This window comes from Chiloscyllium plagiosum, unplaced genomic scaffold (genome assembly GCF_037043375.1).
Source record: "Chiloscyllium plagiosum isolate Xiang-an unplaced genomic scaffold, Cpla_swu_hap1 HiC_scaffold_24, whole genome shotgun sequence".
In the NCBI taxonomy this organism is placed as follows: domain Eukaryota; kingdom Metazoa; phylum Chordata; class Chondrichthyes; order Orectolobiformes; family Hemiscylliidae; genus Chiloscyllium; species Chiloscyllium plagiosum.
The window spans coordinates 36291207-36316806 of NW_028270162.1; the positions used below are offsets into that span (position 1 = coordinate 36291207).

At 39.8% G+C, this 25600-nt stretch overlaps 1 protein-coding gene across 2 annotated transcripts in view; it reads right to left on the reverse strand.

The window, feature by feature from the left end:
• LOC122562716 (calcium-binding protein 7) overlaps positions 1-24546 on the reverse strand; it is a 160718-nt gene extending 136172 nt beyond the window's left edge. The window contains exons 1-4 of one of the 2 annotated variants that reach the window (XM_088000084.1): positions 24417-24546; positions 17239-17323; positions 15416-15451; positions 3074-3131 (exon numbers count right to left, since the gene is read on the reverse strand). In XM_088000084.1, coding sequence (XP_087856210.1) covers positions 3074-3131; positions 15416-15424 — 67 coding nt within the window. In that variant the 5' untranslated portion in view covers positions 15425-15451; positions 17239-17323; positions 24417-24546. The remainder of the gene's footprint in view (positions 1-3073; positions 3132-15415; positions 15452-17238; positions 17324-24416) is intronic. The other variant, XM_043715831.2, reaches the window with a different exon arrangement.
• Positions 24547-25600: the final 1054 nt, after the last annotated feature.

The following is a 25600-nucleotide window of genomic DNA, read 5'->3' on the forward strand; positions in this document are numbered from 1 at the left end:
CCATTGCTGGATGCTTGCAAAACATCTAACCTGAGCAACGGAAAAAGTGTGAAGCAAGCTATCGCTTACTGTTAATAAGAGCACCAAATTATATAATCATTATAATCATTTCCATCTTTAACCATGGCTTTGTGCAAGTGGCACACCTTCAGAAATCACAAATTTAACTAACAATAGAGCTTGCTGCAGATAGAATTTAATTGTCAACCAGTAATAGCTTTCTTCACAGGGAAGAAGGACAATTATAAGCAATGTGAGTTGTGTTAAATTCTGTAAGTAGTAATGCTTAATTAATCTGGTTACATCATTAATTAGTTCATTTAGCATACCTATAAATTTGATTTTAAAAAAACTAATGATTTTTGTGACAAATCAGAGCAGCTTATCTCTGTCTCTCAAAAATAATTCCCTGATTTTACAAAATCTGAGAAACAAAATGCTGACTTCTAGAATGAGATGGGTTTTGGGCCACAAGTTACACTTTGTAAAATGTAATTTTGAATAAGGAAACAATTATTTGATTGCTATTGTCTTTTTGATTCTTTATAATTTATTTAATAATAGATTGTGCTGTCATAAATCATAGGGCCTGTTATTGCACAGAGATTTGGCCTTCAAAGTTGTTTAGTAAATACCAAGGAATTTATCTGGACCTTTTGAAAGCTTTTGGGTTATTACATTATTTTTGTGTAAAACATGCACGACTCAGTGAGTTAATGACTCCTTTCATCACTCCCAAAAGGGGCTGCTTGATGGAACTGGAGCAGAATATTTTTACTTAAGACTCGCTGAGCCGTTCTCTGGAATCATTCCAATTTATATCAGTGCTGTCATAGTTGTTATCTTCTTACCCTGGAGAGCAAGTTGGTTTTAGATTGTACGTGGCTCTGCAATATAACTTGTTAAGACACCAGAGAAAGATTTATCAAATGAATGGCAAAAGTAATCAAAACGTTTGATCTGAAATTGAATTTTTGAAGGAAAATAATAAAGAACACAACAATCATAAATAGAAAGATTAAGAATTTATTTTCAAATGTGCTTATGTTCTAGTTGCTGCATGGTACTTATTGAGGCCAAAGACTGAAATAGTTACAATCTTGAAAATCAAGCTTCATCTGGCATTCAGAGATTGGACACTGGTTTGCAATATGTTTCTTCCAGTCTGCATTAAGTTGGAAAATGGTGCTCGATTGTTGCATTTATGAATCTAAAATGTGACTGGAATGGAGATTTGAATTGGAATAATCTTAAATAGGTATATGGTATAGAAATTTAAAATTTAAACAACCAAGGAAACACTACAGCTTTTGACACATGTAGCATAAATTCGGAGGGAAACAGATATTTAGTGAACAGTTCGCAGCATACAATTTTACTACGTCAGCAACTGTTCCACATATTGTGGTCTCTTATTTACAATTAACTGTAGCCCAATTCCAATGAAAAGCATTGCAATTCCTCTCCCTACGGTAGCTAATAATGAATCCAATTACATCATAATTAGATTACTTAGCCGATAAATTGTGGTGATTTTTAGGAATAATATGATGCTGCAGCACATTGTCTGCTGTATTGTGCCTTGGTTTTCCACTCAAGCTAGAAGAAGCTAGAATATTGGAAGTAGTAGACAAGGTGAGAATGTGATCACATGCCGACTAGTTTATTCTTTAGAAAAATACATAAGCAAAACAAATATGATTAATTTTGTGTCAATTGTAGCAAATTGCAGTTCATAATTAGCTTCAAACAATGCACGGGAAAAACTCTTAAGTGAGATGTGGGCATCGCTGGTTAAGCTAGCATTTATTACCCACCCGTCATTACTCTTGAGAAAGAGATAAGCCAACTTGAGCTACTGCAGTCCTTATGGGAAAGTACACCCACAGTCTTATCAGGAGGGGAAATGCAGGACTTTGATCCTGGATTCCAGGACACTGAAGGAACAGTGATACAGTTCTAGGTGAGCATGGTGTGTAGCATGTACTCATGTAACCACAGAACCATGTAACTGTTTCACATGAGTTACAACAGAATGGTGAATATTCACAAACATGGAGAGGTTTTCTGAACAGTCTAACATAAATTGATCCACTATTTCACAAAATTTGTAATTTGTGAAATTATATTGCTGACTTATTCAGGTCAAAATCTTCTGTGGCATGTTGTTATTCATAGTCATCAAGTCATTCACAGCACAGAAGGATCCAATTCAGCTCATCGAGTCCATCTCTCTTGAGCAAGCCAGTTACTCCCATTGTTCTGCCCTATCCCATAACCTGACAAGTATGTTGTCTTAAAGAGCCCATTCAATATCCTGTTGAAATAATGAACCATCTTTCCTCCCATAACTCTCATGGACAGAGTTCCAGATTATGAACACTCACTGCCAAAAAGCTGTCTCTTAATTGCCTAAAATCTTAAATCCCTGTCCCCTAGCTCTTGTAACTTATTTTAAGGCAAAATTCTCCTTCTGTAGTAGTCCCCCAAACTCAAGGATGATTACCTCCACTCTGATTCTATAGATTCTGTGATGTCCGCTAACGCCAATGTGTGGCCTGCTGCTTGAATGGACAGTGGAGCTTGAAGGATCAGCCAGATGTGGTATTTGGAGATTTTGCACTCTCTCTCTGATGCCTAATTTTGTTCCTGCATTTTTCCAATGTCTCCTGATGTCTTTGGTGCAATTATGAATAAACCTTTTCCATCTTGTTAAGTCACAAGCCAGGGACTCCCATGAATCACCAAGGATATTTAAGCTCTTCAGGGATGTTTTAAGGTCCTTTCTAAAGCATTTCTGCTGTCCTACTGGGTGCTCTTCCTTGTCTAAACTTGCCATAACCTTGTGCATCCCTCTCAAATGTCCCCTTACTTCTTTGCTCCAAGGATGAAATCTCAGCTTCTCCAATTTAACCTTGTAGCTAAAATCCCCCATTCCTGGAACAATTCTGGTAAATCACCTTGCATCCTGTCAAGGATTTGCACATCAAGGATGTGCACTGTCCTCGCTGTTTGCCACACGTCCAAGTTTGGACTCATGTAGATTAAAAAATGTAGTAGTTTTGGCACTCACCATAAGGAACACCACTGTCTTCTACTATCCTGTCTGAAAAGTACTCATTTCCGATGACCTGAAACAAAAACACAAACTTTAGAACTGAAGAAAGGTCACTGGACTTGAACCATTAACCCTGCTTTCTGTCCACAATGCAGACAAACTTGCTGAGTTTCTCCAGCAATTTCTGTTTTGGTTTCAGATTTTCCAGAATTTGCAGTTGTTTATTTTATTTTCCATGATCTGCAGCTTTCAGTCCTTTAGCCGTTTTTAATTGAAATTAACACTGACCCACCTATTCCATGAGCATCAATCTATTTAACCAGTCTTTTGTATTCTACTTTGTCCAATGTTTTCCTAAAATCCGTATGGATAACATCCAACGCATTCCCTTCATCAACTTTCTCTATTAAAATTCTACTGAATGATCTGTTGCTTACAAACCAATGCTGTCTCTTCCTTAATTAGCCAAGTGCCTATTGTTTTTCTCCTTGATTATTATTTTTTTTAAAAAAACCCACCTCTAATGTTAAACCATCTGGCTTGTAGTATCGAGGGCTGACATTACACCCATTGCTAAGTGTGTCATATTTGCACTCTCAATCCTCTGGCACCTCCTTCATATCCAGGGAAGACGGAAGATTATGGAAAACCCTTCTCCCTTCTAGCTTCCTTATGCAGTCAGAGTGTGATCGGTGAAAGGACCATTCACTTGTCCCCTTCAATGAATATATACATACAGGCTGTGGAATATGGCTCTTGACAGGACTACTATTTTCATCAGTTATTCAGACCAAATCCTTCCCACATTATCGTGTATTGATTTACAGCCAAAATCGTTTTTGTAATATTTTAGAAACAAAATAAGACAAATACTGTGCCTAACTTTCAAAAGTTTGCATTCTAGATATACCTTTGTAGACTATAGGGAGTCTTTATTGGTGGGGAAACCTAATTTGTTTCCATTCATTAAAATAATTATTACTTGACACTTGCTCTAATTATTAGAATGCTAGATCATGAGCTTTCAGACACTAACAAACAGTAAGAAATTAGAGGCTCTATTTTTAGTGGCACTGGTTAACACACACTTGTCAAGTTACTGTTAGTGATTTATTTATGTTGAAGTCAATTTGTTGAGAATCTCAATGAAATAATGTAAACGTGAACTTGATGGCAACAGTTGGCAAAGGAAGTCAAACCCAAACGTTATATGTAGAGGTCAATTCTCAGGTATTGTATTTATGTATTTCAACATCTTTTAGCAAAATATCTTTAAACTCTATCCCACAGGGTAAAGGAAGTTGCAGTTTAACATCTCATTGTTAGAGACCCCACTTCCTTCAGAAGGGCATTAATGTGTCAGCCGAGATTTTTCTGATTCAGAGGCAAGAATTTTACCAATTGAGTCATAGCTGTCAGCTTACATCTACCTGCTAATGACTAAGGGTAACTGTGCCAGATTGCCTCGTGCAGTAGGGAAGCTGACTTTTGCCAGCTGCAGCTAAGTTACAACATTGTGACAGCACTGCCAGTGATTGGTTAGATTGCATCTGTTTTCTCTGTGGTTCTTTCCTGGCTCGCATTGCACTATCAGCCAATGTGTTGCTCGTACATCAATCAAACATGTGGCTAATGGAACAGTCAGCATGGGTTATATGTTCAACTACATTCCCTCTAAATATTATTTTATGGTTGCCAACTGTACTTCTATAGAAGAGACTGCTGGGTGCCAAGTGCTTAGCCTAGGGTTTAGCAAATGATGATATGTCTATTGCAATAAAATAAAGAAATAGCTCATCTTGATATTGCAGCTTTAATGTCCTCGGGAGGTCTCACTGGGCTCCGCAGCCAACTAATTACTTTGAAATGAAGCCACTGTCATTTTGTAGAAAGACACAATAGTTAATTTGCTAAATTAAGGATGATTCCATAAACAAGATCTGTTCCATAACTATCTTGTTTTTGGTAATGCTAATTGGGGGATTAAAGTTGGCTAGGGCATTGGGAAAACCCCCTACTTTTTCTTTGTATCTAAGCAAAGTTGTCTTTCATTCAATGTCTTACCTAATAGGCAGCATTGCTGACAATACAGCATTGTCTCAGAACTGCACAGAAATATCAACCTAGATACAATAGACAATAGACAATAGGTGCAGGAGTAGGCCATTCAGCCCTTCGAGCCTGCATCACCATTTAATTTGATCATCCTTAATCAGTATGCTGTTCCTGCCTTATCTCCATAACCCTTGATTCCACTATCCTTGAGAGCTCTATCCAACTCTTTCTTAAATGAATCCAGAGACTGGGCCTCCACTGCCCTCTGGGGCAGAGCATTCCACACAGCCACCACTCTCTGGGTGAAGAAGTTTCTCCTCATCTCTGACCTAAATGGTCTACCGAGTATTTTTAAGCTGTGTCCTCTGGTTCGACACTCACCCATCAGCGGAAACATGTTTCCTGCCTCCAGAGTGTCCAATCCTTTCATAATCTTATATGTCTCAATCAGATCCCCTCAGTCTTCTAAACTCAAGGGTATATAAGCCCAGTTGCTCCAGTCTTTCAGCATAAGGTAGTCCTGCCATTCCAGGAATTGACCTTGTGAACCTACGCTGCATTCCCTCAATAGCCAGAATGTCTTTCCTCAAATTTGGAGACCAGAACTGCACACAGTACTCCAGGTGTGGTCTCACCAGGGCCCTGTACAGCTGCAGAAGAACCTCTTCGCTTCTATACTCAATCCCTCTTTTTATGAAGGCCGGCATGCTATTAGCCTTCTTCACTATCTGCTGTACCTGTATGCTTACCTTCATTGACTGGTGTACAGACTGATCCCAGCGATAGTACTTGAATCTTCAGATACAGAGCCAGGAGTAATTCCAATGGACTAGGCGGATCACTTGATGGTCTCATATATCTAATCTTGGGGTCTCATATATCTAACCTTGGAGGATGTGAGTGTGGCAAAGCTTTCCATTCTATGTTGTAGTCTAAATTTGTGTTTGGTTGTAGCATGTGGATGAGCAATAATAATGCAGGTGAAAGTTATGGCATTGGCAAAAACAAAATGGCAAATGTTACTTTGTAATATGTAAGAAAGGCTACTATATACCACATTTCTGATGAAGGACTTATGCCTGAAACATCGATTCTCCTGCTCCTCGGATGTTGCCTAACCGGCTGTGCTTTTTCAGCACCATACTTTTTGACTCTGATCTCCAGCATCTGCAGTGCTCACTTTCTCCTATATACGTATTATATCAAGCAAAATATTCTTGACATTGCTGTGCTGCTGAAGAATATTGAGAGAGTCTGCTGAAGCATGAAAACCTTTAACTTTATTAAGACCTCTGTGATTGAGGCTTCATCTTCCAATGAGGCTGTAAGTCAGAGCAAGTTTGTGTGTCGTTGCATTGCTGCCTTACAGTAAAATTTAATTATTTAAATTGTATTTCCCCAAAAGTTTCTGTTTCTAACCATTATATTGCATCTAGTATATGATATGCCTGGGTAGTATTAACTTGCCAGACTGGTTAAAGTATGGTTTTCTGCTTGGCATTGTTCTTAGTTCCTGTAATACTGTACACAACAATAAGTTGGGTAGCTATATGCTGTCAATCATCGTACAATGAAATCCATGGGGAAATCAATGGAAGTAAAAATTGGGTGAGATATAAAATGTGATGATGATTCTCTATGATCAATTTTACACATTTACACAGTCGGTACCTATCCTATTGAATTAGCCGAGTGTGATATATCAGATTTTGATGAAGTCCATAAGTCTTCAGAACCCTAAGATTGCATTTCTGTCTAAAACTCATTGTGAGGGAGCTGTTTGTTTATATAAAATCTATAATCTTTCATTTTCTTTTAACTTTGTAAATTACTGTTCAAATTCACAGCTGGTTTTCCATACAGCTTCCGTATTTTCTTGTTGCAAAGTGAAACGTTCTTATTGGGATATTTTTCCTTCCGTCTGATTTAGATTTTCTCTTCAATTTTATGCTCATGATGGTGAAGGTGAATTCATTTCCTGCAACCACCTCCTTGCCTCCACCATTACCCAAATTCTAACCATCGGTAAGATTAAGGATTTTTGAATAAAGTTTTGCACAGATGAGGTTCAGGCTAAAGATTTGTACACTGCTCCAACAATGTGCCTTGATTACAAGCCTTTTGATCTGAAAAGGCAACCTTCTTACTCTACTATTGGAATTTCTTCATTTTATATCTCTAATATTGTATTGTCATGGTAAAATTATTTCAGAACTAGCCACAAAACTAATCTATGATACTGTTCTCTACTGTCCCTTCTCTTTGAAGGTACTGGTACTCAATGATAAGAAGCATCAGGGTATACAGAGAAGGCTATATCTAACATGCAAATATGTCCAACAAAAAACTATCTGATTTCATCAATGGTAATGAATTGCTGTCTATGAATACATTTATCATTGAATACTGAGCCCAGACATCAAAGAAGGTATTGATAAAAATGGATGTTTGGTCCATTCTCATCTATGCAGGAAAAATCTATGCTATAGGCCTTTATTATCCTACCTGGAAGTCCATTCCATATGTTGATTACCTTTTGTGCAAAGTACTATCTCAAATCATAGCTAGCTTTGCTCTTCACCTCTTAGAATCTATATTGTATGAACGAAATTCTCTAAACAGCACCACTAGATTTGAATTATGATTGGATTTGACTTATCCATTGAAGCTCAATGGAGCCTGATTTCAAACTATCCAAATATGTTCTGCATTTATGCACATTTATAGATATAATGCATGTAAAAGCTTCCTAAGGGATAGAGGATTTAAAAAAAAAACTCTTCAGTCCAAACTCAATGTAAAAGGACTGTATTTAAAGATTGTTTCAGCCAGCCCTTGATAATTATAACTCATACCATGTTTTCTCATGATGCATTTTTGTTCTTTCCTGAAGCAGAGGAATTGGTGGGATAAGAGTTGAGCCAAAGCCTGTCATTAAAACAATGAGACGGGGAAGTATCACATGACAGAAATTTACATTATTATTGGGTTTTGACAATATTTTATGAGAACGTTTTCACTCTTCGGGAGTACTGTGTCCAAGTCTAGTCACCCTGTTGTAGGGGGGGTATTATTAAGCTAGTGAGCATCCAGAAAAGACTTACTAAGATGTTGCTGAGAATGGAGGGTTTGAGTTATAAGGAGAGGCTGGATAGGCTAGGACTTTTTTCCTTGGAGTGTAGGATGTTGAGGGCTGACCTTATACAGATTTATAAAATCATGCAAGGTATAGATAAGGTGAATGGCAAGTGTCTTTCCCTAGGGTTGGGGATTTCAAAACTAGGGGCCATATTTTTAAAGTGAGAGGGGAAAGATTTGTATGTAGAATGAACTTCCAGAGCATGTGGTGAATGTGGGTACAGTTACAATGTTTGAAAGACGTGTGAATAAGTTCATTAATAGGAAAGATTTGGAGGGATATGAACGAAGTGCAGGCAGATGGGACTAGTTTAGTTTGGGATTTGGTTAACATGGACTGAGTCGATCGAAGGGTCTGTTTTCATCCTGTATGATTCTATGACTATAAATAGGGACATGTAAAATGGAACACAATCTTCACTTACACAGATCAAATTTGTTTTTTCCTCAAAGAACACAAAGTAGATCACTTAAGTTAATTATTTCCTTGAGTCTTGGATGAGGTTGGTTGGTGGGAGGTGGAGGAAGTTGGAACAAGATAGGTGAGCTATGACAAAGTTTTTATTAACAATAAAATGTAATCAGAAGCTGTCACTGGATAAATATCAGCATTGACAAAAGTATAATTCCACATCACTTTCTCCTCACCTGCAATGTTGCCCATCTTCACATTATCTCTCCTCTTCTACCACAGAAACCCTTGCCCAGTCCTCATCACCTTGAGGCTGAACTTCTTCAGAGCACTGCAATCTGTTGTCTCTCAAAGCACAATTGTCAAAGCAGAATTGACAAAATTGATACTGATGGAGCAACAGACTTTCAGTGACACAACTGAAGCTGTAAATTGTCTAATTCACCAGAAAAACATCTACAGAAAGCAGATGTAGACATCCAACCTAACCTACAAGTTGGAGTAAGGAGCCTATATACTTCCACTGAGATAAATCATCACATTGTAAGTAATGATTTGCTTGAAGCATGGTGGCTCAGTGGTTAACGGGCTGCCTCATAGCTCCAGAGACCTGGATTTGATTCCATCCTTGGGTCATTTTGTGGAGTTTGCACCTTCTCCCTGTGTCTGTGTGGTTTCTTCCTGGTACTCCACTTTCCTCCCACAGTCCACAGATGTGCAAGTTAGGTGGATTGGCTGTGCTAGATTAGATGTGTAAACCGTGGAAACCTAGGACAGGGGGATAGGTCTGTATGTAATGCTTTTCGGAGGGTTTTCTGTGGACTTGCTGGACCGAAAGGCCTGCTTTCATATTGTAGGGATTCTATTCTATGAGTTTTAAACAAACCTGGAAGCAAAATGAACCAAAGGAAGAAATTGGCTGGCCTGAGCTTCCAGGATACTGTGAAAAAGAGAATATTTATTCAAATCAAAATAAAATTTCTAGGCCCAGAAGTCTAGGATTCAGCAAGGAAGAATTTTTTTGTCTTATTAGAGCAGCCATTGTCCATGATGTTCATTCATGGGATTAAACATTCCCCAGATTATGTTCTGGGCAAATTAACAGGTCCACCTGATAAGGAAATTTAGGAGATTAAAGGTCTTTCAGAAAAGGTAATCAACAACAGAGGAATGACTGGCAGGAATGATGTCCTCCATGATAGTCATCCATGAGATAGAAGATTCTCCACCAGTGAAATGATTTACAGAGAATCAGATCCAAAGTCAACAGTCCTCAATCCAAAGAGTTACCAACCTTCCAAGTCAGAAGGAAATGCATTCTGGAAAAACTGCAAAATGTTCAGACCATTTATATGTGTGTAGTCACAAACCTGGCAGAAGATGGTGTAGTGGTAAATGCAGAAATGGGTATAGAGTTACAGAGATGTGCAGCATGGAAACAGACCCTTCAGTCCAACTTGTTCATGCCGACCAGATATCCCAACCCCATCTAGTCCTACCTGCCAGCACCTGGCCAATATTCCTCCAAACCCTTCCTATTCATATACTCATCCAAATGTCTTTAAAATGTTGCAACTGTACCAACTTCCACCAATTCCTCTGGCAGCTCATTCTATACATGTACCACCCCCTGCATGAAAACGTTGCCTCTTAGGTCTCTTTTATATATTTCCCCTCTCACTCTAAACCTATGCCCTCTAGTTCTGGACTCCCCCCTCCATGGAAAAGACTTTGCATATTTATTCTATCCATACCCCTCCTGATTTTGTAAACCTCTATAAGGTCACCTCTCAGCCTCCAACACTCCAGAGAAAATAGCCCCAGCCTGTTCAACCTCTCCCTATAGCTCAAATCCTCCAACCCTGGCAACATCCTTGTAAATCTTTTCTGAACCCTTTCAAGTTTCACAACATCTTTCCGATAGGAAGGAGACCAGAATTGCATGCAATATTCCAACCGTGGTCTAACCAATGTTCTGTACAGCTGCAACATAGACAATAGACAATAGACAATAGGTGCAGGAGTAGGCCATTCAGCCCTTCGAGCCTGCACTGCCATTCAATATAATCATGGCTGATCATTCCTAATCAGTATCCTGTTCCTGCCTTATCTCCATAACCCTTGATTCCACTATCTTTGAGAGCTCTATCCAACTCTTTCTTAAATGAATCCAGAGAGTGGGCCTCCACTGCCCTTTGGGGCAGAGCATTCCACACAGCCACCACTCTCTGGGTGAAGAAGTTTCTCCTGAGCTCTGTCCTAAATGGTCTACCCCGTATTTTTAAGCTGTGTCCTCTGGTTTGGCACTCACCCATCAATGGAAATATGTTTCCTACTGCCAGAGTGTCCAATCCTTTCTTAATCTTATACGTCTCAATCAGATCCCCTCTCAATCTTCGAAACTCAAGGGTATACAAGCCCATGACCTCCTAACCCCTGTACTCAATACTCTGACCAATAAAGGAAAGCATACCAAACGCCTTCTTCACTATCCTATCTCTCTGCAACTCCACTTTCAAGGAGCTATGAACCTGCAATCCAAGGTCTCTTTGTTCAGCATTATCATTAAATGTATAAGTCCTGCTAAGATCTGATTTCCCAAAATGCAGCACCTCACATTTATCTAAATTAAACTCCATCCGCCACTTCTCAGCCCATTGGCCCATCTGATCAAGTTCCCGTTGTAATCTGAGGTAACCTTCTTCGCTGTCCACTACTCCTCCAATTTTGGTGTCATCTGCAAACTTATATATGTGAGTCTAAAATTGCTGACAAAAAGAAATAAAAGCTAGGAGGGAAATATTATATAAAGTAATGGATCTGAATGAGTTAATCTGGAGATGTACCAAGCTTCACCCAATCTGATAATTTTACACAGTCTTTGGAAGGAAAAATAATTAGTTATGTGCATGGTTCCAATGGAGTCAGATATAACGATTCTGACACCTTGATTTTGTAATTCTGCCTCAGTAGCTAATGTTAACTTATGTAGAGCTATCATTCACTAAACTATATCTGTTCTTGTAAAATTGTTTAGTGGCCTGTCTTCTACTGCTGATAATTAGACAGAAACAGCATTGAAAGGAAGAGTCCATTTGCACAACAGAGGCCTTTAGGGAGCTCTGGGCTCCTGGGGAGCATCATCACCTTGGTAACAATATTTTGGTTTAATTTTGATACGTTTTTGTTGACCTCTTTCATTATAGTGCCCTACCAAAGGATGTCTCACCTGGTTAAAGTTTATCTAAAAGAATAGAAAACAAGACTGGTGACAGTAAATAACCCCAGCCATAAGCCACTAAGGTTGGTAACCAGAATATATGACATGCTAGCAATGTTGGTTTCTGTGGATACAACATAGCCACCTGGTTTCAACGTTTCACAAATGGCAGAAATTGTGTCTTCACCCTTTCCATCAAACAATATCATCAAAACCTCACAGTTTTCCTAACCCCTTTTGTTAGAAGTGATTGTAAAATTTCTGTTTGTTTTCAAATTTTTTTCCAATGTACCGTGATGATCTCCTCTTGTCTTCAAACCCTGGATCTGAAGGGTGCTCTGGACATCTTGCCTCTTATTCCTTCTCTTCTTATATCAATAGCCATATTTTTAGCCATTGCACTCCTACTTTCTGAAATTTACTACTCAGTTTTCTTCACATTCTCACTCCTTGCTTTCAAAAGTCTTCGCAAAAACCCCTCTTCAATTGTATCTTTGGATTATTATCTTAGACTCTGCTCTCTCACCTCTTTATATCTGGTTCCAAGGTCTACCTTCTTTGCACATAGGAATACAATAGCAATTCAAGATACTGGGATAGAGATTCAGTTTGGTGTCAGACGTTTTGAGTTGGCAGCCAGTTCAAGAAACTAACTAAAGAAATGATAAAAAGAAAACTAGCTGATGCCCTTAATGGGCTTTGTATGTAAATTAATCAATTGGAAAGCATGGGTGATTTACTGGTAGTGGTTAGTGGATGAAAATATACCACAGGGGATTTGGTGATGAAAAGAAACCATTCAATTGTATGTAAAAGCACTTCTGAATGTAAAAATACACAAAATAAAATTAAGAAAAGAAGAAGCTAGCTGAGGAAGAGGCTCTTGTGGTGCAGTGATAGTGTCCCTATCTCTGAGCTGAGAGACCTGAGTTCGAATCTGGCCTACCCCAGAGGTATGTAATAAAAATCTCTGAGCAGGTTGATTAGGAAAATATCTAGAAACAAATGGGTCTCATTCCTGCATGTTGCACATTGCTATAAGCAATTTAAAACAGTTCTAATCTCTTTTATGCTTGGGGCGAGGTTTCCCAACATCAGGAATATCTGTTATTGTCAGCCAGCCACTGCTCAGGAATCCGCACCTTCACCATTGCAGCATGAGGGGCTGGTGGAGGGGAGGGCTGTGATATTGGGGATGACCAGAATCAGGGACATGCTGGATGGTGGAGGCCTGGGCTGGATGTTGCCATAGAAACTGATAAGCAATAAACTTCCAGCTTGTGCCGATGCCACCTATCATCTGAAAGCAAGGGTGTTTAGAACTGACATTGTGCACCAGTTGAAAGATGCTCAGGTGTGTGGCGGGATCCGGTGACCCTTCCTCAGAACTGTACTGAGGAAGGCTCACTGGACCTGAAACGTTAGCTCTGATTTCTCGTCCCAGATGCTGCCAGTCCTGCTGAGCTTTTCCAGCACCTTCTGTTTTTTGTTTAACCAATAATTGTTCTTTGAAGAATTTACATGCACTGTGGATAAAGAGGAGCGTATAGATGTTACATATATGGGTATCTAGAAGACTTTTTTTGAAATATTTAGGTTTTTTATAGATTACCTACAGTGTGGAAACAGGCCCTTCGGCCCAACTAGTCCACACCGACCCTCCGAAGACTAACCCACCCAGACCCATTTCCCTCTGACTAATGCACCCAGCACTATGGGCAATTTAGCGCAGCCAATCCTCCCGACCCACACATCCCTTGACTGCGGGAGGAAATCAGAGCACCCGGAGGAAACCCATGCAGCCACGGGGGGAGCGCTCAAACTCCACACAGACAGCCATCCGGGGCCTTGAAGGGCCATATTAAAGGTTGCTGCACTAAGTAGGAGCTCAGGATAGAGGACAAGAGATATTAACATGGATAGAGGGTTGATTGGCAGAAAACCAAAAGTATCTATAAAAGAATCTTTTCCTGAGTGGCAGGATGTGACAACTGTACTGGGGCCTCAGTTTTTTTTTAAATTTATACTAAAGGCATGGTGGCTAAATTTCAGGTGACACAAAAATAAATAGGAATGTATATTGTGAAGAGGGCATATGGAGAAGGCAGACATATGAATGGGTGGAATGAGTGGTAAAAATGCCTGGCAGATGGATTGTGATGTCAGAGAATATGAAGTTGTTCACTTTAGCAGGAAATATAGAACAAGTGCAGAGCATTACTGAAGTGGAGATGATTGCAGAATTCCAAGGTACAGGAGGGTCTTAATGTTCTCGAGCACAAGTCACAAAACATTAGTAGGCAGCTACAGCAAGTAATTAAATAAAGAATGTTAATAGGATGCTATCTTTTATTATGAGAGGAATTGAATATAAAAGTAACAATGTTATATTTCAGTTATACAAGACATTGGTGAGACCACACCTTGAATACATGTGCGCAGTTTGGTCTCCTTATTTAAGAAAGGAGGTAAACGTGTCGGAGATGGGTCTGAGGAGGTTTATTAGATTAATACCTAGAATGAAAGAGTTTAGAAGAGTTGGGGGGGGGGGGGGGGGGCGGGGTGACTTGGAAGTGTGTAAGATCCTGAATGGTCCTAATAAGGCAGATGTGGAAAGAATGTTTCCTCTTGTGGGTGAATTCAAAACATAAGGGGCACTGATTAAAAATTAATGTTTCCATTTTAGGACTGACATGAGAGTTTTTTTTTTCTCTCTCAGAGACATTTACAACTCCAGAACTGTCTGCCTCAGGAGGCAATTGATGCAGGGTCACTAAATATTTTGAAGGTTGGGGTGATAGGTTCTTATTGTGCAAGGGGCTAAAACATGTCCGAGGCAGAAGGGAATAATCTTGTGAAATGGTGGAGAAGGCCTCGTGGACCAAGTGACTTCCTTCTACATCTCACTCGTATGTCGGTATTTTTGTAATTCTGTTATTCTCTTGCATTTTCTTCTGAATGGTTCATCATTCTGCCATTCGCACCTCCTTTGGATCTTTTTTCTTTACTATTCCCTTTGTTGCTTCATTTCTCCCAACTCGTACCCTATTACAGAATTGTGGATTTCCACTTTTTTCCAACTTGACCTACTTAAAATCAATTACACTTCTACTTCTTCCACTTCTGACAAAAGGTCATTGACCTGAAGTGGTTACTCTGTCTCGCCACAGATGCAACTTGACTTGAACATTTTCTGTTTTGATTTCAGCCTTCCAGCATCAGCAGTCTTTTACTTATGAAGATTAACTTTATGTTGCTGCTCTTCTTAAATCCTTATTGAATGGTTGTTGCTTGTTTGACTATGCATGTGACAGATAAATTATGAATAACAATGAATTTTCATTTCTATACATTTTCTCTATCAGTCCACCCAGTAGCCATAATTATTCATATCCATTGTCCTTATTTAATAGTACATTTAATTTTTGATGAGTAATGAGTCCAACAAATTTAGCGGAAATGAGATTTTATTGAACACACTTAATGCAATTTCAAGCGAGGAAAGATCTTCACTTGAAGGATAGGAACTCACCACTTTCATGAATGCTCTTTCTCATAATCCCAGGACCTGCCAGGAAAATTCAGAATGAAAGAAGACATGCAATTATTCTTGGTTATTTTAATTTCAAATAAGTTAATGGGTAATTAAAGTATAATTTGCCACTGAGGTGCAATAATAGTAGAAGTTAAATATCATTCTTATCTCTTTCCAAATATCTAAAGTACTTGCATATATGTTCATAATATAAAATCTAATGGAGGTCTTTTATCTTTATTTAAATCGACTTTAAAAGTGGACATATGCAATGTTTGTTTTGGTTAGAAATAATCCCAGTAAAATTAAAGAAAAAGAGTGAAGGGAGAAGCATGGTTTTGTAGCTGAAAATTCTATCTGCATTTTCTGACCACAAAGCAACCCAGGGGAACTGTCAGTGTTGGCATTGTCATTTAGCAGTGAAAGAAAATTTAGACAGAAACAGAAACAAATTATCTGTATTATAGACACCTTGAATCAATTCAACAAAATCCATTACTTTGTAAGAGCAATATTTGTGACTTAGCAGGCTGGTAAAATCGATCAGTACATTACAATTCATCCCTTTGTGTTAGTTTTTCCTGTTCATTCAAAGTGAGTACAGCAACGCAGGTTAAAATCAAACTCAAGAACTGGCCTGTGGGGAGTGGGAGGGATAGATAATATCAGACCTGAGGTCTAAGGGGAGATTTGAGAGTGAAAGCTTCAAAAATCAACAATAAATAAAAAGTCAAGGAGTACAGCCAGAGAGACAGTAGATATGTGATGGATAAACTGACCACAGTATCATGGTGCAGGAGTCTATTCAAGTGGAGAGATTGAAAGGAATGTATTGATTGGCGCTACTATTGTTAGTGGATATATATTGCTATCTTCAGTATGACTGGGAACGTCGAAGGTTGTGTTCCCAGCCCTGTGACACTGCTTGGAACATCTCCTTGTGGTTGGAGAAGTACGTTTTTAAATCATTCAGGATAAGAGCATTGCTGGTTAGGCCAGCATTAATGCCCAGCCCTAATTGCCCAGAGGGTAGTTAAATGTCAACCACATTGCTGTGGGTCTAGAGTCACATATCGGCCAGGCGAGGTAAGGATGGAAGAATCTTTCCCTAAAGGGCATTAGTGAACTAGATGTTTTTTTTTCCAACAATCAGCAATGGATTCACAGTCATCATTAGAATCTTAAATCCAGATTTTTATTGAATTCAAATTCCACCATATGCTGTCCCCAGAACATTACGTGGCTCATGGATCACCAATAATACCACGAGACGATTATGTCAATTGGCTTTCAAAGGGGAGAATCAAAGGGCTTCTTAGCTGCAGTTGCTACCCAAGCTGCAGAAAAGCAAGAGTTCCTGTCAGGGGCTTTGTAGGGATTAAATCAGGAGTACTGTGCAATGATCTCCTTATCCAAACTTTACTTGCCTTGGAGACAGTGCAGTGAAAAGTTAAGTTATAGAATAGATGAGATATCTTATGGAGATAGTCTTGAGTAAATTTGGCTGTAATTTAGAAGACTGAGAGGCAATCTTTTTGATGTATGCAACGTGATGGAGGAGATTGCCAGGATGGACACCGAGCGCTGGATGTAACAGTGACAGCAGGTGGTCCATCCATTGACTGAAAATCTAGTGACAACCCCAATGTAGCCATTCCCAAAATCCACTAATTAAATCCAATCAAGAATATATTTATCTGCTTTTGGAGCTCCTAAGACCTGACAGATGGATGACTTGCCTCTAAGGTTTGCCAAAGTAAAAGGCTTGCCAGCCAACTAGAGGCTGGCAGCTCTTCAATACCGCATATAGTGCCCTGTACCTGTATGACAGGAGACTCATGAGGAGACCAATCACTGGAGGGCTCCATATCAAGTAAATGTGTTGTCCTCAGTCGTCAAGATCATCTAGAATAGCAGCAATGGTAAAATGAGGTTCTTATTTAAGCCCTTCAAGGTCTTATTTAAGAGCTTTAATTGGCCTTGCAGCAGGAAGGCTAAGCTAAGGCTAAGCTAAGGCTAAGCTCAACCATTCCCGCCCTAGACTTTATAGGTGGAGTTAGGAATGTTACAAGACCCTCACCCCTTGCCTTCCCACCTGATGAAGCATCCCCACCCCACTCCCCACCCCCACCCCACACACCCCTCTGTCTCCCAGCCCAGTCCCAGGGGAAGGTACTGGGGTTGTTTCTCCAGCTCACAGGAACAGAATCAGCATAATTGGTCAATCATTTAGTGCTGGATATAACTAAACGTCTCTTCACTAAAGAGTTTGATGCAGTTTTCGAATTCTATATGCTAGATGAAGGTGGGGGCTCCATCATCAGACACTGCTGAGATAGCCAGATTTTTGGCCTCTCAAACAACTAAGGAGAATGTATGAGAAAGTAAAGATGAGGTAGAAGATCAGCCAATATTGCACTGAATGGCAGATGAGGCTTGACAGGCTACATGCTCCACTTTGCTCCTTTTCCCACATTTTTGTGTTCTACTTTCATAGATTAAGGAAAGATGTGCATAAAGGGAATAAAATAAGAGGGTGGACAGTCCCAGAAAAAGAAATAGCTCCATATTAGGAGTGGCCAAAGATAAACGATAAAGAATGCAAAATGCATGCATATTGCTGATCTCTAAGCACAAACTGTCATTTGGGAATATGATATAATGGCAATAATAGAAGCATGTTGGAAAAATGGTGAGGACTAGGTGCTTAATATTCAAGGATACTGTTATTATCTCAGCTGATGGTAAAACTAGACAGGCTGCTTCCAGAGTGACACCTTGCTTGGTGGGCCATAAATTTTATTTTTGTAATTTGTGTACCATGGTGTACCATGGTTACAACAGGCTGCCAATGTGGGTTTAACAAAAGAACCAATACCAACTATTTCATATGTTATAAGAATTATTTGAATTGGTCTTATTACAAATATCAGAAATAACGATTCAATCCTTTTACAATCAACAACAATCTTATCAATACTCAAACCTCAGTGATGGATCAACCTGTTCCCACTTTAAAGTTCCTTCTTCAGTTGATGGATGCAATTTGGTTTCTTTTCAGTACACTTCTGCATTCACTTGATTATATCTTCACTTGTAAATGTTTCTTCAGAGACCCTGAATCAAACGCTGACACAGCTTGCTATCTCCCTAACATGTGTTCCTTAAACTCATGTATTCAACAGGTTCATAGGATATCAGTGCTGAAGTGGAGTTATATCAGACTCAAAACATTAGCTCTGATCCTCTCTCCACAGATACTACCAGTTGTGGACAGTTTCTTCAGCATTTTTGTGCTTGCTGTAGGATGACTTCCTTTCTGACACCATAAAGCCTTGGAGCTTCACTGTTATTCATTTCTAAGCCACTGCAGGCTTATCTTCTGTCCTGACTGTTCTGGAGATTACTAAGTTGCACTGCTTCTCTTACAGACATTTCCACTGAATGATTCTTTGCTCTCTCTGAAATAAGCCTACACACTCCCAAAACTTCCAGTTTTGTCCCTCTTCCTAAAAGGAAACTTGTTTTTGTCTTTTGTCTCCCTCTGTCACAGGACACCTTGGAAATATTCCATAGCATACTTCTTTTTTCTCTTCTATTTGTTTTGGAAAGCACTGAATTAATAACCTCAAGTGTTCTGTCTATTTTGGAATCCAATTTTACAAATAACGCAATATAAATTTTCAACAGAACAAGAAATGTCCAGAAAAACATAAAGGAGGCACAGAGGGGTTTGGGTGGCAGGACTGATTAGGGAACACATTGTAGGTTTGGAAATAGGGGTTATTGTTAAGATGGGAAGGATAGAATCCATTTGGTTAGAGTTGAAAACCAAAAAGGGAGAGATCACTTCTGTAGTTGATTGAGTCATAGAGTCATAGAGATGTACAGCATGGAAACAGATCCTTCGATCCAACCCGTCCATGCCGACCAGATATCCCAAACCAATCTAGTCCCACCTGCCAGCACCCAGCCCATATCCCTCCAAACCCTTCCTATTCATATACCCAACCAAATACCTCTTAAATGTTACAATTGTACCAGCCTCCACCACATCCTCTGGCAGCTCATTCCATACTCGTACCACCCTCTGTGTGAAAAAGTTGCCCCGTAGGTCTCTTTTATATCTTTCCCCTCTCACCCTAAACCTATGCTCTCTAGTTCTGGACTCCCCCACCCCAGGGAAAAGACTTTGTCTATTTACCCTATCCATGCCCCTCATAATTTTGTAAACCTCTATAAGGTCACCCCTCAGCCTTTGATGCTCCAGGGAAAACAGCCCCAGCCTGTTCAGCCTCTCCCAATAGCTCAAATCCTCCAACCCTGGCAACATCCTTGTAAATCTTTTCTGAACCCCTTCAAGTTTCACAACATCTTTCCGATAGGAAGGAGACCAGAATTGCACACAATATTCCAACAGTGGCCTAACCAATGTTGTGTACAGCTGTAATATGACCTCCCAACTCCTGTACTCAATGCTCTGACCAATAAAGGAAAGCATACCAAACGCCTTCTTCACTATCCTATCTACCTGCACCTCCATTTTCAAGGAGCTATGAACCTGCACTCCAAGGTCTCTTTGTTCAGCAACAATCCCTAGGACCTTACAATTAAGTGTATAAGTCCTGCTAAAATTTGCTTTCTCAAAATACAGTACCTCGCATTTATCTGAATTAAACTCCATCTGCCACTTCTCAGCCCATTGGTCCATCTGGTCCAGATCCAGTTGTAGTCTGAGGTAACCCTCTTCATTGTCCACTACACCTCAAATTTTGGTGTCATCTGCAAATTTACTAACTGTACCTCTTATGCTCGCATCCAAATTATTTATGTAAATGACAAAAAGTAGAGTACCTAGCACCGATCCTTTTGGCACTCCACTGGTCACAGGCCTCTAGTCTGAAAAACAACCCTCCACCACCACCCTCTATCTTTTACCTTTGAGCCATTTCTGTATCCAAATGGCTAGTTCTCCCTGTATTGTGTGAGATCTAACCTTGCTAATCAGTCTCCCATGAGGAACCTTGTCGAACATTTAACTGAAGTCCATATAGATCACATCTACCACTTTGTCCTCATCAATCCTCTTTGTTACTTCCTCAAAAATCTCAATCAAGTTTGTGAGACCCTTCTTAAACAGTGGCACCACGCTAGCCAACCTCCAGTCTTCCGGGTATCTACAAATCTCCAAAGCGAGATAGGGGAACAGCCTTGCAGGAAAATCAAAAGCTGCACAAGAATTGAAGAATGGGAGAATTTAATTGTACAAATGTTAATTGCAGTAAAACATAAAGAGGAGGTAGGAATTTCTGAAATATGTTCAGGAGACCCTCATTGATCAGCATGGTTTTGGCCCAACTGAAAATGGGAACTAACTGGATCTCGTCCTAGGAAATGAAATGGCCCAACTGTCTGTGAGAGAGCACTTGGGTAAGAGAGAGTATTGTATCTTAAGGTTTATACTAGTAATGGAGAGGAGGGAAGGACAATCTAAATTAGTAGAGGAGTAATTTCAGTATGAATGTGAAAGGATCTAGCCAGGGTGAATGGAACGAAAGAATGACAGGAGCAATAGTAATGGAACAATGGTACTGAAGGTGACATTTTGGGAAGAAATACTTCAGATGCAGGCTAGGTACATTTCAACGGGTGGGGGAGGGGTAGGTTAGGGCGACCAAACAAGGATTCATATAAAACAAAGAATTGTGGATGCTGGAGATGTGAAAACACAAACAGAAATTGCTGAAAAACCTCAGGAGGTCTGGCAGCATCTGAGGAGAGAGAAACACAGTTAATGTTTCTGTGTTCAGTGAAGGGTCACTTTGTGTTTTTGTTTCAAAACAAGGACTCCTTGGATGACAAAAGAGATAGAGCTTATGATATAACAAATTGAGAACGTGTTTGATACATGTCAACTGAGTTCTTCAATTGAGAAACAGTCTGCAGGTCAAATGCAGAGAGGAGAAAGGAAGAAGAATGTAAGACTGGCAAACATGGACTTTCAGAGCACAATGGCAGCCAGCATTAAGGGAAGTCCAAATGTCTTGCACCTGCATGTAAAAGTATGTGGGTAGTAAGAGACAGAGTAGCCCTATTCTAAACGTAAAAAAGGTGATAAATGCTTCAAGGTGCTATAACACTAATAAGTAAATTACAATAGTGTTTACAAAGGAAGAGGAATCTTACAAAATATTGGTAGCAATGGTCATAGTAGTGGTAATGGATGAATTGAAATTTAAGAGTGAGTGGGTAATACAAAGTTAAGTGATTATTATAAATCTGTGGGCTGAAACTCTGTGCACGGAGAAATATTAAAATTAAGGCAGTAAACATTGCAGTCCAATTAAACCATCAGGCTATTGTAAACTGCAATATTCATGGGGAGATCAAAAGAAATATACAGGAGGGAGGGATTTTGTCTGGAGAAAAACCACTTCATTTTTACTCAATTCTGACCATCACCATCCTAGGTCTCACCGGAACCATGCAATACATGCAGAGCAGGGTTGTAGAGTTAAATAGTCACACAGCACAGAAACAGACCCTTCAGTCTCACAAGTCCATGCTGACCATAATCCCAAACTAAACTAGTCCCATCTGCCTGCACTTGGCCCCTGTCCCACCAAATATTTATTCACGTACTCATCCAAATGTCTTTTAAACGTTGTAAATGTACTCACGTCCATTACTTCCTTTGAAAGTTCATTCCACACATGAACCATTCTGTGTAAAAAAAAGCCCCTCATGACTTTTTAAGCCTTTTTCCTCTACTCAGTTGACTCCTGTTGTCATGAAATTCCCCTACCCTGAGTTTGGGTAGTTTCTGCAGTCACTGTAGATGCCATCATTTAGATGCTGACCTGATAGTAAGTTAGGATCATGTGGTTGATGATGAAGGCCAGCAAGCCCAGTGAATGATTGCGACACTGGGAGCTGAGTCAATCTACAGGCTTCAGTATTTTAAATTAAATGATCCCTATTACAATATACCACCTGGCTGTCTCTTCTGCCTTGACTGCAGAGCTGAATGCCTGCAATTATTTAAACAGAAAGTGGCAGTAATAGCATTCTAGTAAAAAACATTGTGGTGTCTGCATGAGTGCAGTCCATTAAAAGGTCTGATTAAACTGTAGCTGGGATTTCAGAATACACTTGATGCAATATAATGAAGGGACAGGCAATACACCAAGACAGTGTGTCAATTCATAGGTTTGGAAGTCAACAGAAAAAGAAAAGCTGTATTGAGAACATGCAGCTCTTGATTAGTTTTAGGTTATTTCATTCATCATGAAACTGTTTGAAGCTTAAAGAGGTTGCCTTGTTGGTTTAAGGGTGAAACTTTCAGCGAGAGAAATTCTATCCATGTTTAAGACTAAATGAAATTTCAATGGGCGAGAGAAATCTGAGAAGTGAATTAACAAGATCTTGCCCACCGGGAAACTGTTCAATGCCAGCTGGGGTTCATTCCAGGGTATTAGTTTGTTACTTATTGCTTCTTAATATTGTCATACATTTATATTCAGATTGTTTATAGATATTTATCATGTAAGACATCCTTGTCACAACCATCACCCCACATTCTCACGCAGTGAAAGTGCCTGCTGCAGCTCACTAGGTAGTGCACTGAGTCAGAACCTTGTGGGTTCAAGTTCCACACCAAAAATTGAGCATGTGAATATCAGAGCTGATGCTGATACTGAGGGACTGCTGCACTGTCAGGGAGCTGTCCTTCAGTTGAGACATTAAACAAATGGCATGATGGGTCATTGGCTAGCACTGCTGGCTCACAGCACCAAGGACTTGAGTTTAATTCCATCCTCAGGTGACTGTGTGGAGTTTCCTCCGGGTGCTCCGGTTTTCTCCCACAATCCAAAGGTGTGCAGGTTTGCTAGATTGACACATGCTAAATTGCACCAAAGTGTCTAGGGATGTGTAGGGTGGGTGGATTAGTCATGGAGAATGTGGAGCTACAAGGATAGAGAATGGGGATGAGTCTGAGTGGGATGCTCTTCAGAGGGTCAGTGTGGACTTGATGGGTCGAATGGCTTACATCTACACTGCTGGGATTCTATAATTCTATGTCATTCATGAAGCCATTCTATGAAATGCTTATCTGCCATCCCAGGTGTATGGAAAATACTTTACATGAGAGAGGAAATGGCAGATCTACACTTGTGTGACATATATCTAATTAAAGCAGGAGACCACCAGGGGGATTAGTGAGCTGTAGCAGACAATCAGGCGTCTGGACAGGCTCGGGGCTTGCATTAAAATACTGTACGAGAAGTGACCCATTACATTCTGCATTTAGAGGGATAGCAGCCACTGAAATCCTCATCAGATGAGGGAGGGAAGCACAAGGCAAGGCAGTAGAAGGAGGACAATTGATTGCATGTAACAATAAGATTGAGGGATGTGTTAATTTCTAATGAACCTAGTAGGCATCTTCTCTTTGGCAAGCTTACATGAACCCCCTGCATGAACAATCCTCGTTATAGCCAGCAATACTTCTTTCATCCTGTGCTAAAGTAAACTCAAACCATTCCAAATAATTCCACATCAATTACACACTGACGGAGCAGATTCAGAAGCTGCTGTTAAATGAACTGGATTTAAACATACCAAAAGTGATGAAGATGATTAATGTATTGAAGTACATAACAACTGTCTTCCATGATTTTGTTACAATGTGGAAGTCAAATCCCTCTGTTAATTAAAACGAAAGCACCCAGAAAAGCTCATCTTAACATCTGCTAAAAGTATGAGTGAGTGAGTGAGAAAACCCCTGATTCCCACTGTTTAAAGAAAAAAATCAACACTTTATTTTTCTAACTCTAACGGTGAACACTAAACCAGAACTATTAACAAACTCAAGCTGCCTTTTTCTTAACTAATCACTATCTGGCCCCCAACTCTATTAAAATGCTGCTCCAGTAACACAAGTATTAAACATTAAATTAACTACATCTCTCAAAGTCCATACAGTTTCTTATGCTACCTTTCTTCCAGTCTTCTGAATCTGCTGCTTCCTTCCAACCCTCCAATTCTGCTCTCTTCTCCCTGGGTCGTCTTCTTACTTTTAACTGCAAGTGTTTTCGTATAAAATTTCTTGGCACCTTTAATACGTGTTGCCTTCTGAGAGATTTCTTTTGAGAGCAAGCTATTTATTTCTTCTGATGGCTCTGACCAATGTTCAAAATGCCCTTCCTTTTTATACCCTCAACATCGTACTTTCTCATTGATCTGATGTTGTCAATACAATAAATTCAAATTCAGTTGATTTTTGGTACCCTGGGCATAACTTGAATTAATTGGTTAAATTCAAATCCAATTGCCTTAACATCAAAACATAACCCCAAGCTGAATGTTACATATTATCAATTCTCAACACTCTCTGCACCTGTCAGCTAGTCCAGACACATGTGCTGTCACAATCTCTCAACCCAGAAAAGGTCACTCTCTTAAAGTGACCACATACTCTTTCGACTTTGTAACACTTTGTGCACTAAGTGATAAAGTTAGTGTTTTACTTAGTAGGAGATCTGATACTCAGTTACCCGCATGAGGTGATCCACCCTCCAGTAACCTCAGCAAGGCTGGTGAAAAGCTGCTGTTACTGCCTCCTGGCTATTTGTGCCTACAAAGGCTTGCCAAATGCTACTCCCCACTTGACAAACTGGCCTCGTGTAGGCTATTGGTAGTGGACATTCTGAGAGAGGCTAGCATATTCCCCTTGCATTGAGCCACATCTACCGCTGTGGAGTAGCGACTCAGTACTTCCACTCATTTACAGGAGAGAGAACAGACTACAAAGGTCGAGTGACTGCTTCTAAGCTCCCTCTAACTGGTCAAGGTGGATATTGTTTCTCCAAAGCCACTGTATAATCTGTAATAGGTAAGGTCAAAGCATGCAAACCATTTATGGTGGGAGCAGTGACTCCATTTCTGAAGGACTGCTTGCACATCACTGGAGGTGAACAACTATTTGAGGGTAGAGGGTCAAGACCATGTGGTGACATCAAAGAGACGTGGAGGTGACTCCTCCCCAGTTTTAGCCCTGGTTCTAAAACTCCTTTGCACGTGTGGGGAAGATTAATGTTTCAATGAGCTCACTGCTGCACTGTACCTAGTTACTGTTGTTCACTTGTTTTTGATGTTCCATTTTGCACAGTTGACTTCGAC